Source organism: Diabrotica undecimpunctata, chromosome 5 (genome assembly GCF_040954645.1).
Source record: "Diabrotica undecimpunctata isolate CICGRU chromosome 5, icDiaUnde3, whole genome shotgun sequence".
Lineage (NCBI taxonomy): Eukaryota > Metazoa > Arthropoda > Insecta > Coleoptera > Chrysomelidae > Diabrotica > Diabrotica undecimpunctata.
Window position 1 is genome coordinate 141,573,553 of NC_092807.1, and position 15,712 is coordinate 141,589,264.

The 15,712-nt window shown below is 30.4% G+C and overlaps 3 protein-coding genes across 3 annotated transcripts; 2 read left to right on the forward strand and 1 right to left on the reverse strand.

Annotated features, from left to right (window-relative positions):
- Positions 1–3,680: 3,680 nt before the first annotated feature.
- Rrp40 (exosome complex component Rrp40) lies at positions 3,681–4,744 on the reverse strand. The gene has a single exon (XM_072532877.1). It carries the CDS (start codon positions 4,602–4,604, stop codon positions 3,909–3,911), a length of 696 nt encoding a protein of 231 aa, XP_072388978.1. The 5' UTR covers positions 4,605–4,744; the 3' UTR covers positions 3,681–3,908.
- A 4,907-nt stretch (positions 4,745–9,651) lies between these two features.
- On the forward strand, positions 9,652–9,957 carry LOC140442497 (uncharacterized). The gene has a single exon (XM_072533565.1). It carries the CDS (start codon positions 9,652–9,654, stop codon positions 9,955–9,957), a length of 306 nt encoding a protein of 101 aa, XP_072389666.1.
- Positions 9,958–10,631: 674 nt separating this feature from the next.
- Positions 10,632–14,782, forward strand: RpL29 (ribosomal protein L29). Its single transcript, XM_072532879.1, has 4 exons — positions 10,632–10,763; positions 10,914–10,967; positions 11,021–11,085; positions 14,625–14,782. The coding sequence occupies exons 2-4, from the start codon at positions 10,931–10,933 to the stop codon at positions 14,742–14,744; spliced, it is 222 nt and encodes a 73-aa protein (XP_072388980.1). The 5' UTR covers positions 10,632–10,763; positions 10,914–10,930; the 3' UTR covers positions 14,745–14,782.
- The last annotated feature ends 930 nt before the right edge of the window (positions 14,783–15,712 follow it).

Consider the following 15,712-nt stretch of genomic DNA (forward strand, 5'->3'; position numbering starts at 1 on the left):
GCTTCCTGAAGTTGTTCTGCACTCCAAGTTGCCTTTTTCCGTGAATTCACCGTTGCCTTTGGCATTCTTTATCCTAAATTAAAAATGTATAAATTAATGTTTAATACCGCTCACTGGAGGGTAATACCGCCCAAGTTGGGCGAAATTACCCGCCATCGCCATATTATAAGCAAAACAATTGTTAATCGTTATTTCTCAAAATATTGAAAGAATTTGTTTCGATCCATATATATAAGAGGACCGGTCACTAATTAATAAAAAAATCAATAAATTAAGTATAAAAATAAGTTACTTACAAATTATTTTCGAGCACGTAAATATTATATCAGCACCACACAAAACACGTTTATCTCTGTCAAACAACTAAACGTGCTTATGGCTGGCGATCTTGTTGCTCGCTTCTCTCGGTAGTATCGTGACGTCACTTCAACGTTGTCAAAGTTACTATTTCTCTATGTTTAACATATTGTATAGAGTGGGCGGTATTTGCCGCTGGGCGGTAATACCCGCATTTCCCCTACCTATTTCCCAAGAAAACATAAGAGCTGATATTTGAAAAGAAGACCAATTCGCGAACGTCTAAATGACCAAAATTTATTTTAAATTTATCGTAAGATGTTGTCAGCCTCTTGTTATTGCGAAATGACGTTGGATTTAGAAGAACAAATCTGACGTCTTCTTTCTCCACCAAAGCAATATCAGGAACAATGGGGAAATGAAACACGAGGCAGCTATTTTGTTGGTTTTGCGCATAAAATATATTTTTGGACTTTTTGGACTAAAACATAGTCGTCATCCTCTACAGGGTCACGATTGCAGTCAAATGCTTCATCATCCACTGGTCCTTCGTTCAAGAATCATCGTTACCATCACTATCTCCCAAAATAGCTTACATATCAAAGGCTTTAATTTTAACACAACAAAACTACGCACAAATTGAAAAATAACTTCTTGGAGTTCTGGTGGCATGTGAGACATTTCATAATTATGTATATGCTTCAAAGTTTGATATAGAAACTGATCACAAACCATTGATATCCATAGTTAAGAAACCTTTAATGAATGCGCCACCACGACTTCAAAGAATGTTATTTAAATTGCAGAAGTATGATTATAATCTGATGTATAAAAAAGGAAAAGAATTATATATAGCTGATACGCTATCGAGATGTTGCTCGGAATTGCCTGTAATAAAAAAATGATTTAGATATTGATTTGTTTAGATATTGATTATGTTTCAAATAATCAACTGCAAAAAATCAAAGAAGAGACTAGCAAAGACAAAACTTTAATTGATATAAAGAATTTCATAAAAAAAGGTTGGGCCAAAACAAATAAATAATTTACATAAAGATTTAAAAGCATTTGTTAAGATTAAAGATAAAATAACCTTCCTTGATAGTTTGCTGATGAGGAATAGTCAAATTATAATTCCTCATGCAATGAGTCTAAGAATCAACTCCGTATAACAGTATAGGAAAGATATAACATCGTAGTAACCTAATTTTTATGGGTACCTACTGATAAATCATGGCATTTGAATAGCTTAGCCATTTTTTGAAATGCAGATCTTGCTTTATCTATCCTATATTTTATTTCTAGGGAATGTCATTTCTCTAGGATTCAATTATTTCTAAGATTCTACCAATTTGCTGTTCCTTTTTAGAGTAGATAATCATACATTTTGTTTTCTTAATGTTTATTGAAAGTCCATATCTCTGACCCGTTTACTATATATATATATATATATATATATATATATATATATATATATATATATATATATATATATATATATATATATATCCTTTGATGTATGATTTTTAGAAATAACTTTAAAATGTGGCTCATTAAGCTGATGGTCCGGAAATCATTACAGGGTAAAATCTCTAGGGAATATTGGCATAAATGATGCAGTTCGATTGTTCTATGAGCTTCTATTTACTGATATTGCCTATTGTGCACCTTTAAAAAATACCACGCTTCTACTTTTCCCAAATGGTTTTCTTCGGACTTACGCAAATTAATTAGCTAAAAAACGAACGAATTTGGCTTACAATGCAGAGCAATTTATTGACAACTATATAAAATTGTCTCAGTGGCCTTTTAGACTGTAATAGACTCAAATATCTGTTTTTCTAACTACATGAGAGGTCTGGATGCAAGACTAATGGAGAATCCTAAGTCTTTCTGGAAGTATATAAATGATAGGTCTAACCATAGTCTACCCAGCTCAATGTTTTATGGCAATCAAACTTCTATGGACAGTCAAGAGATGGCAAATTTGTGTAAGGTATTTTTTCAATATGTCTATACTGACAATTAAAACACTTTGTACCCTCTTAAAAATAAAGTTATGAATATTAGTATAAGTGCACAGAAATTTCAAAGCTAGAAATCTTTAAGGAAATTGCTGATCTTCCAAATAAGCTTTCAAATGGTGTTGATGGTATTCCTAGCATTGCTAAAAAATGTGTAAGCACAATTGTATTGCCATTGTATCTACTATTTAACAAGTCTTTGTCTGGAAAGGAAGCTATGTTGTTCCAATTTTTAAAACCGTCCAAAAAAATAACATTGAAGACTGTCGCAGCATCTGTATCGAATCTGCAATAACAAAATTATTTGATTGTCCAGTTAGCAAGCAGATTTCTTGGATGTGTAAGGGTCTTATATATCAGGAATAATATAGCTTCTCCAAAAACATATCAAGTTTGACTAATCTATTAACTTATCAACTTGATTTTCTAAACATTGAAAGCAGGATACAGACTGATTAAATTTACATAGATTTCTCTAAGGTATTTGATTGTGTTGATCAGGAAATACTGTATACCAAGTTAATTTTGAATAGATTCTACCCAAACTTTGTTTCTTGGTAGAGAAGCTCTTTCACTGGTTGTATTCAAAAAGGTTATAATTTTTCTGAGCCGTAGTTCTCCTCTCCTATTTAATATTTTTTGTGAATGATATAGTTACATGGTTTTTGTATAGTAGCTGTACAAAATTTCCTGATGATCTCAAATTTTTGAAAGTAATTCAGATCAGGAACTGCTGCAGGAGGACTAAATTGTTTGTTAGAGTGGTGCCAAAATAATAAGCTATATTTGAATATCAACAAATGCAATTTTATAAGTTTCTCCAGAAAAACTACTAGGTTTGTGTCAAGTTACTTTATTAATAACCAGCCACTAAAATACATAATCTAAAGTAACTAATCTGGGTATAAATTTTTGATGAGAAATTAACTTTTGTCGATCATACTAATTCTATATTAATTAGGGTGTCAAAGATGCTAGCCTTTATTACTAGAAATTCTAGTTTTTTCTTAATTGTATCCACAAGAATGACCTATTGTTCTTTGGTTAGGTCTATACTGGAGTACTGTTCAGCCATATGGTCTCCTTGTTCCAGCAACGGGAAAATTCATCTTTGTTTTAATAATTCAGGTTTGTACTTGCGGACATCAGTCAATGGCCATTTGGGACGTTGGTCAATAAAGAATGTTATTTATTTCTTTAATTTTGGTTTTTATGAGTATCATATACTTAATGATCTTGTCATTATCCATAAACAACATTTTTTCTGGTTATGAACATTTGTCAAGGGTATTTGTTAGAGTATACTAGAAAAATTAGCAAATAGCTCAAAAATGTCAAGATTAAAGTAATGATTAATTGTATTAGACTGTTTATTAAATCAGACTACATAAAACTATACACTATTTCTGTATGAAAGAAAACAGGTAAAATAGATAAACAATTTATGCAATGCATAATTTACTTTATAGCACCAATTGTTATAAACAATCAGTGCTATAAATTTAAGAGTAAAATGAAACATTAAGGTAATACTAAGCAAATGAAAAAAAACATACAGGTATGAATTATATTTATTATATTATTAAATTAAGCTGAATTCATATTGGATGCAGCTCTAAGACTATTTGGTATTTTAAGATGTTGGTCAGTGGTTTCCAAAATTTTTACTATACTAAGAATGTCACTAGTAGTGTTAGCATTAATCCAAACTTTACCATTTACACCTATAGCTATTTCATAAGGAAACTTTCGTCCAATCATTCTCAAGAGAGGATTTTCAATATCTAAAAGCTGTTGTGCTAATACTAGAGATACATTTGTATAAAATCCTTCATCTGAGAGAATGCCTAATGGTCCAGCTTTATAATAAGAGTCTACACACACTAACTCTGGCTCCATTTCTCTGTGAGCACTCAACAGCCGAGCATAAACTACATCTCCAACTTGTACATCAGGTTTCTGCTTTTTGGTTGCTCCTTCAAAAGATAGTAAGGATAAGGCAGCATGCTCGGCAGTACCAATGTCCACTTTTAAAGTATCTCCTGATTTTTTAATGATCACTCCAACCACCAAATCACCTTTTTTAGGAATATATCTTCTCCTATTTCCTTCGATCCAATATATATTAGGGTTTTTATAGAAAAGTTTTCCTGGCTGGGCAACACATAAGGTGTTTGGTTTATCCTCATTCTGGCGAAGGCCTGGACCCAAAATTGTAACACCTCTCAAGGATTTAACATTTTCTATAACATGACCCGGAAATACAGTTTCAATTTCGGTCATTTTTACAACAAACCCTTTTTTAATACAAATTTGTCATAACCTAACCTTAATTTATTTATTACAATTATTTTAAAATTCAAATTGTATTTGTATTGTGCTCTGTCGTACTCGGTACTCGTCGCCTCGTTCATTCCTCCATTGTCATGTCAATCATAGATAAATTACACCTAGATTGGTAACAGGGATAGCCAAGGTCAAATCATGTTCGGATTAGGCGCCCATTCGCTTGGTGGCGCTGCTAGTCTCGTTCCTGCACGGAGTGAGTGTGCTGTGATCAAGTCAAAGTTGAGTTTAGACAAATACGGCGCCATATTTGTATTTGTTTTATTTTTTATAATTTAAAATTTTTTGTATAAATAGTGCAAAATCGTACAATTTTCGACGATTTTTTATTATGGAATCGAACACATTACATGGAATAACAATGTAGAGACGAAGAACTGAACAAAAAAGATGTGTTCCAGATTGCATGGATACTACCAAAGAATATAGACGCTTAAGCGTCTATATTCTTTGATACTACTTTTTTAAGTCCAGGACATTAAATGGATATGTTTGATAAATGGGTGAATGCTGTTAAGAGCCCTAATTAGAGAATGCTGCAAAAGAAACTATTTATAACAATTTTCGTGTATGCGCTAGTCATTTTAAAGAGGAAGATATAGTCAATGTTGGAAATAGCGGTATTACGAGAACAGCCGTTCCGAGTTTGTTTTTACCAGGACCAGGTAAGAACTATTATACCACTGACCTATATTCTTATTCACATTATATCTGACCTTTTACTATAAAATTAGTTTATAAATTTAACCTAAAATTATATATAAAACCAGTCTTACTTAGCTTAGTATTTGAATTATTTGTAGGTGGTGGTTCAACAACTATCTTAAAAAGCATCACCTTAGAGAGGGTTCGGCATAAATTTCTACAGGTGTGCGCCTTTCAAAGTTGGATTAGATTAGCAGACCATGACTACACTATCATGGAGAGGTCTATGAGCTTGCCTGCTTTAAGTATGAGGAGGGATCTGTCCCTCTCTTGTGAGTGAGATTGGTCTTAGAGTACCATATTATAATACCATGGTTTGCCTCATCTATGTACTTTTAATGTTCCATTTTGTAAAACAACCTATGGTGCTAATAGCCCACTGAATAGATACTTATCTTTGTTAAACAACCTAAATGTAAATGTATTTAATATGTCCCTCAATAAATATATAAATATTAGTAGAAGAGTTACTGGTACCATAGAGTTTGGAAACTTAACTGTGTAAAATACTTCATGTTTTTATTGTAACTAGGTAATACTTTACATATTTTTTTATTTTTGTTATGTTATTTTTCCATATTTATTGTTTGTGCTGGATTTTAGAATCATAGAACTAACTGTTGGGTTTATAGGTTTTAAAATGTCATTACATCTTTAATTATATATATATATATATATATATATATATATATATATATATATATATATATATATATATATATATATATATATATATATATATATATTAATGACTATTAATGACTGCAACCTCAATATAAAACTTTATTATATATATATATATATATATATATATATATATATATATATATATATATATATATATATATATATATATATATATGTATGTGTACATGCATGTGTTTGTGTACATAATATATTTTTATTTCACATTATTTAATTTTATTATCTTAAAATACTGTGTACTTAACCACTAAGTTGTAACACTTAATCGGCTTGTCCCGTATATTAGCCTGCATCCACATAGACAGCGGTAAGGCATTCAGAGTTATGAATAAATAAATTTGAATGTGTTGACAGGGATCTTTCCTATTCTGTTGATGACAGGGATGGGATGTCTGATCTTAAGATGACATACTGGTGAAAAAATCTGTTGATTGTAATTGTGTTTGTCATTTCAGGCATAAAAACATTATTATCCTCTGTTGTTTGGAGTTTATACTGAGCAAATAAAGTTACTATATCAGGTTTTAGCAAAGCTTACATTCTGGGTGAAAACTTTAAGCATACCTTAGAAATAAATTATTTACCTTATCCATTGTTCTTTTTTTTTGTTCGTTTTTTCTATTTGCTATCATTCGGTTATTCCTCATTCTTGGGTTTTCTTTTTGCAAGAAGCAATATTTTGCTAATCTAATCAAAATCATAATTTTGTTGATAACCAGAATATTTTTCTGGAACTCATTATGATTCTGATTATAAGAATAAAAGTATTATCATATAAATATATAACATATAGTATGAGTATAAATGTATATAAACTTCTTTCTAGAACTAAATCATTTAATTGTTCTGTTTCCAACTTAGCAGGGTCCTTGAGTTCTCTCTTTCTGTGAGTAGAACGCCAGACTGTAAGAGTTTTCACTGACCACTGATAGTGTGTGTTATTGCATTAGGATGAAAGTACTACAAAAAACTCAGAATGTCTGATGGCTGTCTGTTGCTTATTAGGCTTTAATTTGACATTAGAATTACAAAAAAAATATTTAAATACTGACAAGTTCCTGTCACAACATTTAGAACACTAAATTATACTACATTCACCTGTCCCTATTTTTGAACAAAATATTGCAACTATTTTGGTTTATTTTTAGCTCCAGCTGATTTACAGCTAGAATGAAAATCTGAATTTTCCAATCTTGGTTCATCATTATCATCAGGTTTTTGAACAGGTAAATTTTCTGTCTCATCTGGTATTTATTTAGTAGTGGAATTCTCTAGTGTGTTATTTGGACCTTCATCATTATCTTGATTCAATAATATAACAATTCAACAGTAAACTTCTTATATAGTGCAGAGCACATGGTAAAGCAGTTTTCCATTAAGTGAATTCTAAATTTTTGGTTTTCTATGCTAGATTCACCAATTTCCATATAACTCATTGTATTTTTCGACTTAACCATTTTCTTCATGATTATATGGTGTTGTTCTACTTGAATATATTCCTTTAGAGTGTAGATAATTAATAAATTCTTGTGAAGTAAAGCTAGTTCTCCTTGTTAGATTTGATATATACCGTCATTCTATATAAACCAAATAGTGATTTAATCTGTAATTGGTTAGAATTGCTTTTCTACCAGATAATGTCTGCATTTTTTTAAATACTTCAACTCATTTGCTTTTTTTTCAATTGCATAATGTTTTTATTCAGAATCTGTGAGGGTATGTGTGAAAAAAGCAATTGGTTTTCCAGATTGATTGCTTCGCTTATGTAATCGTAGATTAATTTTTTAAAAGCATGTACTTATCTTTACCTTCTAGGGATTTATCTTTAGATTCATTGCTTTCTAAAAAATTCTTGAATGTTATATACTTACTAATGTTTGAATTCTTTGGTGGAAGTTTGACAGTTTGGACCAGCCTCTAGTTTATCTGGTCTAAAGTACTTCCCCATTGTAAATTTATGCGAATAAAATTGTAGTAAAATGTCTTTTGCAGAATTAGGCTTTTATTCACATAAAACTTGATAAGAATGACAAAACAATTATTTAAATACTGACCCGTTCTTGTCACAACATTAAGAAAACTAAATTATACTACACATGGCTTGTATTATTAATATTTCTTGTAACACATATAACATTTCTTGTAACATTTTTATAAATAAAGATTTTATTCTATATTTTATTCTGTAATTTTTTTAACCACTTTGGCATTTTAATGTAATGGAAAATAAATATAGTCCCAACATAACAAGAAAACCCAAAAAGTATACGAAAAATATTTATTATCGTATAGGATAAGGATTTTTCTTGTTATTTTAGGATTATATCGATTTTCCTTTACTTTAAAATGAGTTCACAATCCTAGGTAATATTACTAAACTTTTGAATTTAGCGCCATGTATATAGTTATGCGCCCGATCACTAGGTGATGCGCCAATCATTGTTTTATTCCTTAACACGGAAGTTTCAATGCTAGGTGGTAGTGTGCTATGATGTCAATGTCCAACACGTGATCAGGTTATACCAATCGAAACACAGCAAGAAAACAATGCCAAAACCACAAAACAAAAAGTCTATACTGAAAACTTCAAAATATGAAAAAATAGGTACATACGTTTACATTATCAACTATTGTTTAAATCACATAATCTGGAGATCATAATATGTTGTTATAATAAAATAACAATATTAATAAAATAATAAGAGTGAGATAGCTACACAACATATATCTTGCTTGTTGCTTTAAAAAATATTCTATATGCAATAACGGGGTTTTGGGTGGCAAAGACAAACAAAACAGGATATTCCAACCTTCCTTTCTCTACACAAAAATACTCTTACTCCTACAAGTTTCAGAAAACTGAACTCAGAAACATCACAAGTGTAGAGTATAATTATACCACAAGGGCTATGTACTTTGCACAGGTGTTCTCACTAAGATCATGTCAGTAAAATGGATAGAGTAGACACAGCAGATTCGCTAAAATGAAAAGGTCTAACACATTGTCCGTAACTGTATGGTTAATAACTATTAGGCGTATATTTTAAACAGGCCCTTTCTTTAAATAAAAAAATCGAGTTTTAATTAATTAAATAATTAATAAGATAAGATAATAACGTCATTAATGACAAATACATATTTTGTATTACTTTAAGTATACTTCCATCGCATATTTATTTGAATATTTGAGATAATATTTAACTTAGTTTTATTGATCATGGAATAGATTCCTGATTGCCTCATTATTGGTTGCATACATTTGGGGGTATTAAAAATATCCGGGATCAGAGGTTTAGACAATCGATTTCCTAATACTTTCATACGTAATTAATTACAGTTTAACGGGTCGCGGTGTCTGATATCTGGATTTCCGTTAATGATTATTTTTAATCAGTTATAAAAAAAGTAGTAAGCTTTGTGAAAACTCGTTTGACAGTTGACATACATCTAATTTAGGAACGAAGACGGTAGTTTTGTATGCGGGCAAGCAGTAAAATCCGGTAATAACTAGTTTAAAATTGTGGAGAGGATAGTCCAGAAAAAATTAAAATTAGTTAGTCGTAAATCATTTACAATGAGTTCAACAGGGATTTACACCGGTTTAAATGAAAATTCCAGGAGTTCTAGTAGAGTCTTAAGACCTCCAGGCGGGGGCCATACAAATTTATTTGGTGATGCTGGAAACGAATCAAAACCAGCTCGAAAAGACCATGGAAGAAATAGTTCTTCCATTTTAGAAGGAACAAATACTCCAACTGCATCTCCAACGACTCCAACAAAAACTGTGGTACCGCCACCGATTCCACAAGCCAAGGAACCAGTTTCTCAACAACCAAAAGGTCGAGTTCCACCGGGAGGTTTTTCTTCCGGACTTTGGTGAATTACAATTAACATTTTATATTTAAATAATGTGTTATGACTGCATGTTACCTCTTTACATCTAATTTTTGACTTAATATTATAAAATTAATCAATGTTTTAACGCATAACTGTAATTTATACTGTAGCATTTTTTTAAATTTATAAATAAAGCATTTTTTCTGTGTGTAAAATTTATTTTCATTGGCAATGATAATTGAGGACATTGAGGTCATTGTCATTATCCAATAGTACAACTTGGTACAAAAACGGTACAACTGATGCACGTACGTATTTTCTCTTTTCCTTTTAATCGAAAATTGTTTAAATCAAAATTTTGAAATGAAAGAAGTAAAAGTTACTATAAATGAATTGTCAAAATTTAACACTTAATGACAAATGAGTTTAATTTAATATAACAATTTGTATGATATTTAGTATCCAGATACACATAAAGAGTTAGGAATGGTTCTTTGTATAACACAAATCAATTAATTTTATTTTAACCATATTTAAAGATTCCATAAAAAGTTATATGCTTGATATTTTTTACATCATAACTAAAAATAACAAGCTACACATATAGGATTTAAAAAAAAATACAAAATCGTTGAAGTTGATACAAAGAAATGACAATGACAACAAACAAAACCTTAAAATTTAAAATAGATTTCTTCTTTATTAATTCGACTCGTATAGTCTGTGCCCATAGCCAATAGTTCGTGTTACTCGTGTTATACTCTGTACAAGGCCATTATGGACAGACACAAGATGGAAAAATATTCCAACTTTCTTCTGACGTCTGACAGTTAAAGAAAAACTGAGGAGGTAAATAAGTTTAAATTAATATTTATTTTATTCTTAACATCCATTAATCTCTATATTTCCGAAGTAAAACAAATACTTTTAAAACATTTTTGCAACATTCTGTGAATTATATTTTTGACTTATATCCTCTGAAACATTTCTTATTTCTAGGTTCTACCTATACAGCAATGGCCAAGTCAAAGAATCACACAAATCATAACCAAAGTAGGTAAACCAAATATTTTTTCAAACTTCGTTTTAAAAGCTAAATTTTTTAGATCGCAAAGCTCACCGTAACGGAATTAAAAAACCAAAACAGTTTCGTCATGAATCAACCTTAGGGGTAAGTAAAAAACTTTAAATAATTCACATTTTCTAACTAATGGGATTTCAAAATAATTGTATCTTAGAAAAACAAATATTTTTTATTGTCCTTCCCGAATTTTTTGAATAAAGTGGAATTGTCTGAAGCCGTTTTAACTGTTTAATAATAATATGCTTGTTTAATCTGTGGACTTTTTAGTAACTGATGATGTACTAAGATCTTAAATACAATATATAAACATGTTTAATTCTTACATTGGGCAAGAATTATTTTGTTTATCGAACTAAACAAAATTAACTTAGATTTTACTTAACCCTTAAGTGGTCGCTAAGGTAATTTTGAACTCCCCTATCTAGGTAACCTCCCACTCAATTGTTTTCAATGTATTGAGCAAGCTACAGTGCTGTGCTTTGGGATCAGAATTTATTTTGTGTGTAAATTTTGGTGTACAAAATATGCCAAGCAAGACCTAAAGTATTTTCATTTTGTCTCAATTATGATTTGAACTTTTGACCAGTTTGATACCACTTTTTGGTGTTTTAAGGATAATGTATTAATACGAAATTACAGAAGCTAAACAGATCATTAATAAAAAACCCTGATAAACTAGTGTGACTATCTAGGCAGTATTGATAAAGGTGGTTCCACTGAATCAATTTAATTAAGTAACCTTGACTCATGTTCCAAATAGGAAGATGATGCCTATGATCTCTCTATTGATCCTGAAACCCAAACAGTAAACTAAAAACCCACCTTTCTCTGCCGTAATGAAAACCTGGTTTGGTACAAAGATCCACTGAAAATGAATTTGTGAAATATTACTACAGAAATATCACAATATTTTCTCAGCTTTTCTTATCAAAAGCAAGTGACGGATTCCTGATGTTGGTAATTTGGTAGAGGTCTTTGAGAATAAAAATAGAAACCTAACCACAGAAAACTGGTATACAAGCTATATCGTGGTTCAAAAACATCTTTGGAACAAAATAACATTCCAAAACAAAGATAGCCCCATATACTCGTCTGTGTTCATCTTTTCTGACAAAACAACTTGATGTTTTACAGTCTAAAAACTCCACTAAAGGAGTGGTCAATACAGTCGACCCAATGTGTGAGAATTATACTGTACAAAAGTGTTCCAGGCGATAATTATTCATTTTTACCAGTTTGGTGTAAATTCAAACATCATATTCAACACAACTCACCATGCTGATGACATAACTGTAAGGTATTCCTGAAGAATTAGTGATGCTTCTTATGAAACTACACCTGACAACTAGGGCCAATATAAGAAATTGATCTTTAGATGTCAAGTAATTTCTTTGCCTATATGTCCAATGTGAAAGAAAAAAATGGAACAACAACGATAAAATGCCAGACTAGTAATCAGTGAATCTCTAAATAATGTCATTACAATACATATTTTCTTGAATTGTAATTGATATAAAGACAAACAATCTTCTTAACTTCTTGATTATTAGTGATTTAGTTGATTTATTAAGTTGGTTATTGTTAAATATTTTGTTTTGATTGCTCATAAAAAAATTTAAAAAGATATGCAGTGGCTGTTTTGTTTTATAAATGACAGGAAATGGCCAAAACAAAAATGTTATATAGTTCTGGCTTACTTTTGTAAATGGTGTATAAAATATGCCAAGTAAGCTTCAATGATCACAGGCACTTCAGGATTAATTAAACATTAAATAATTATTAGGAAAAAAATTTTTTTGCTCTCATATTCAATTTTGAATAAATAACATGTTTATATAAATATGTTTATGTTTATCCAAAGAGCTTGTAAATACAAATTTAGCTATATCAATATAAGTAATGTAGTAGGTTTATAGGAATAGAAAGAAAAGCATTTTTGGCCAGCACTAAAATTTTTGTACCCATTTTACTAAATTCTTTTCTGTTATTCATCATTATCATTAGTGGTGTTACTGCCCTAGTTGAGCTTTGACCTTCCTCAGTCTGTTTTGCACCCTTATTTTGGCTTTTTGAATGTTTTACCTTTTGTTATTTTTTTGATATATCTTTATTCTTTCCTAAATGCTTCTATGTTTATGATCTTTTGGTCCTGGTAAATTCATTCATCATCATCATTCTGGGTTTACAACCCTGCGTGGGTCCTAGTCTCCTCAAGAATTTCTCTCCAGTTGTCCCTATCAATTGCCTTCCTCTGCCAAGCAGATACTCCCATATTTCTCATGTCTTCATCAATGTTATCAAGGAACCTTGTTTCTGGGTCTTTCTCTTCTTTCTATACATGTATAATTTCCACAATTTCTTTTTCAATTTTTTAATATAAAATTATTTTTTAACCCTAGATCTGTTTTTATTTTTCCTTTGGAATTATAACTAAGTTAACTTAAGTACAGATATTTAAAAGTAAGATTAGTTTTACATATAGTCATTGACCTGGCAATTTCTCTTATCTGCATTTTTTATGAAAATAGCTATTGATGTTACAATTTTTCCTACCTGAATCCACTTGATAAACTACATGCAACATGTCCTATCTTGTCAGTTTGAATTCTTCAATCATAGCCATAGACTGTGAGTTGTTTGTGAGCAAAATAGACTATTTCTGATAAGTTTCACAAGCTATTATCTTTTTTGGGGGTTCACAACAAAGGAGGAAATTGAAGATATAATAAATAAATTGAAGGGTAAAACTGGGTGTGGACTGTGGACTAGACAAGTTATTGGTTGATACTATTAAAGAGTTATCAACTATTTTAAGTACTCTAGTAAATTTAACATTCACTACATAAAGTGTTCCCAGTGCCCTAAAAAAAAGTTGTTCCACTATATATATATATATATATATATATATATATATATATATATATATATATATATATATATATATATATATATATATATATATATATAAAGGAGGTGACACCTCATTGTCTAGTAATTATCGACCCATTTCACTTTTACTGGCCTTATCCAAGACTCTGGAAACATGTGTAAATAATAGAATCATGCACCATTTAGATAACGAAAATTTCTTATATAATAAAGGCCAATGTGGATTTAGACTGGGTAGCAGCAATAAAAGCTGATCTGAACAAATATTGATAAGGGCCAATCTTGTATATTTGTATCGCTTGACTTGAGATCACATGATACTATCTGTATTGGAATAAGCATATTATTGTTAAGTGGTTTAATGATTACCTATCAGGAAGAACACAACTTACCTTTGTTAACACCGTGAACATTGCCTAGGGTAAAAGGTGTATAAAAAAAAATGGTAAAATTGGGACAAATTTTTCCATGCTGCTACACACCTCTTTCGTCCAGTGTTGCTTTATTGTTGTATGTCTATGTCTCACTTATACTTTATGGTCTAAATACTTTTAGTATTCTTCAATTGCTACCATCAATAAATGATGAAAGTAATTTGTGTATATTAAAAACAACCAATCAGTATTATTTATCCATTTCACCTACTAACTTTTTTTTAGAATCTCCCGTGTAATTTTAGTATATATACCTTTTTTTATTATAGATTATTTAATTCATATAACTTTTTATTTTTTTAGATGGATGCCAAATTCTTAAAAAACCAAAGGTTCTCTAAAAGGCACAATCTTAGCGCCAAACAACAACTTAAGCGTGCAAATGAAAGGAAAGCAGAGCGCGATAATAAAGGAAAAAAATAGGTGTAACATTACTTAGTAATAAAATTTTCTAAAACAAATTTGTTTTAATTAAAATTAACCTAATTCTCTTTGTCATTATTATCCCTATGGGGCATCAGCTTCATAATTACATTTCTCAATATGTGTCTATCTTGAGCCATAGATGTATTAGTCCTCTTCACAGAAATGTCCACAGAACAACTACCAGAGCCATGTCTTGCTAAAGATCTCATACCAAGTCTTTGTTGGTTTTCTTGTCATACTTCTTCCAGGAACTCAACAATTCATTGTATTGTGTGATTATCATTTCAATGTTAAACAGACCCTAACCATCTTTATCTATAATACAGGAATAAACAAAATATTACTGTTGTGTGAGCACAATGTTAGCTAAAACACTAACTTCCATAATATTCTTCAAAACAATCCTAGGATATATAAGGACATTACAACTTGTCCACATATATACTGTCTGACTGTACAATCTGAATCTTGTAGACTGGTTAAACATTCAATGACTCTGTTGATCTTGAATTCATCTTGACATCTTTGTGGTGTTAAATAATTGTAAGTTATCAACAGTATTTTAAATAAAGGCCACTACTATTTTTTCCCTTTTGTAACAATCGTGTAATGAACTATACCATTATTGTGTAGATCAACACCTCCCATGTAATAATTGTATTGAGATATTAGAAAAGGTGCTACATTCAGTACTCGTTTTAGTTCTGTTACATCTTTGCGGTTTTATAGGCTCTGCATGACATGTAATGACAGAATTATCGCATCATCTGGTCAAAGAAATAAAGTATTGTCAAAACAACTATCATATGATACTCGTTCCCTGTCTTTTCATTATTTCAGATGATTGTAACGGTGTGCTGAGTTCTATTTTCTCGAATTGTTGAAGGAGCGAAAAATATTCAGCTTTTAATTGTTTCAATAAGTTATAGGAGAAAAAAAATTGTTGAAGAAAACCATGATTATTT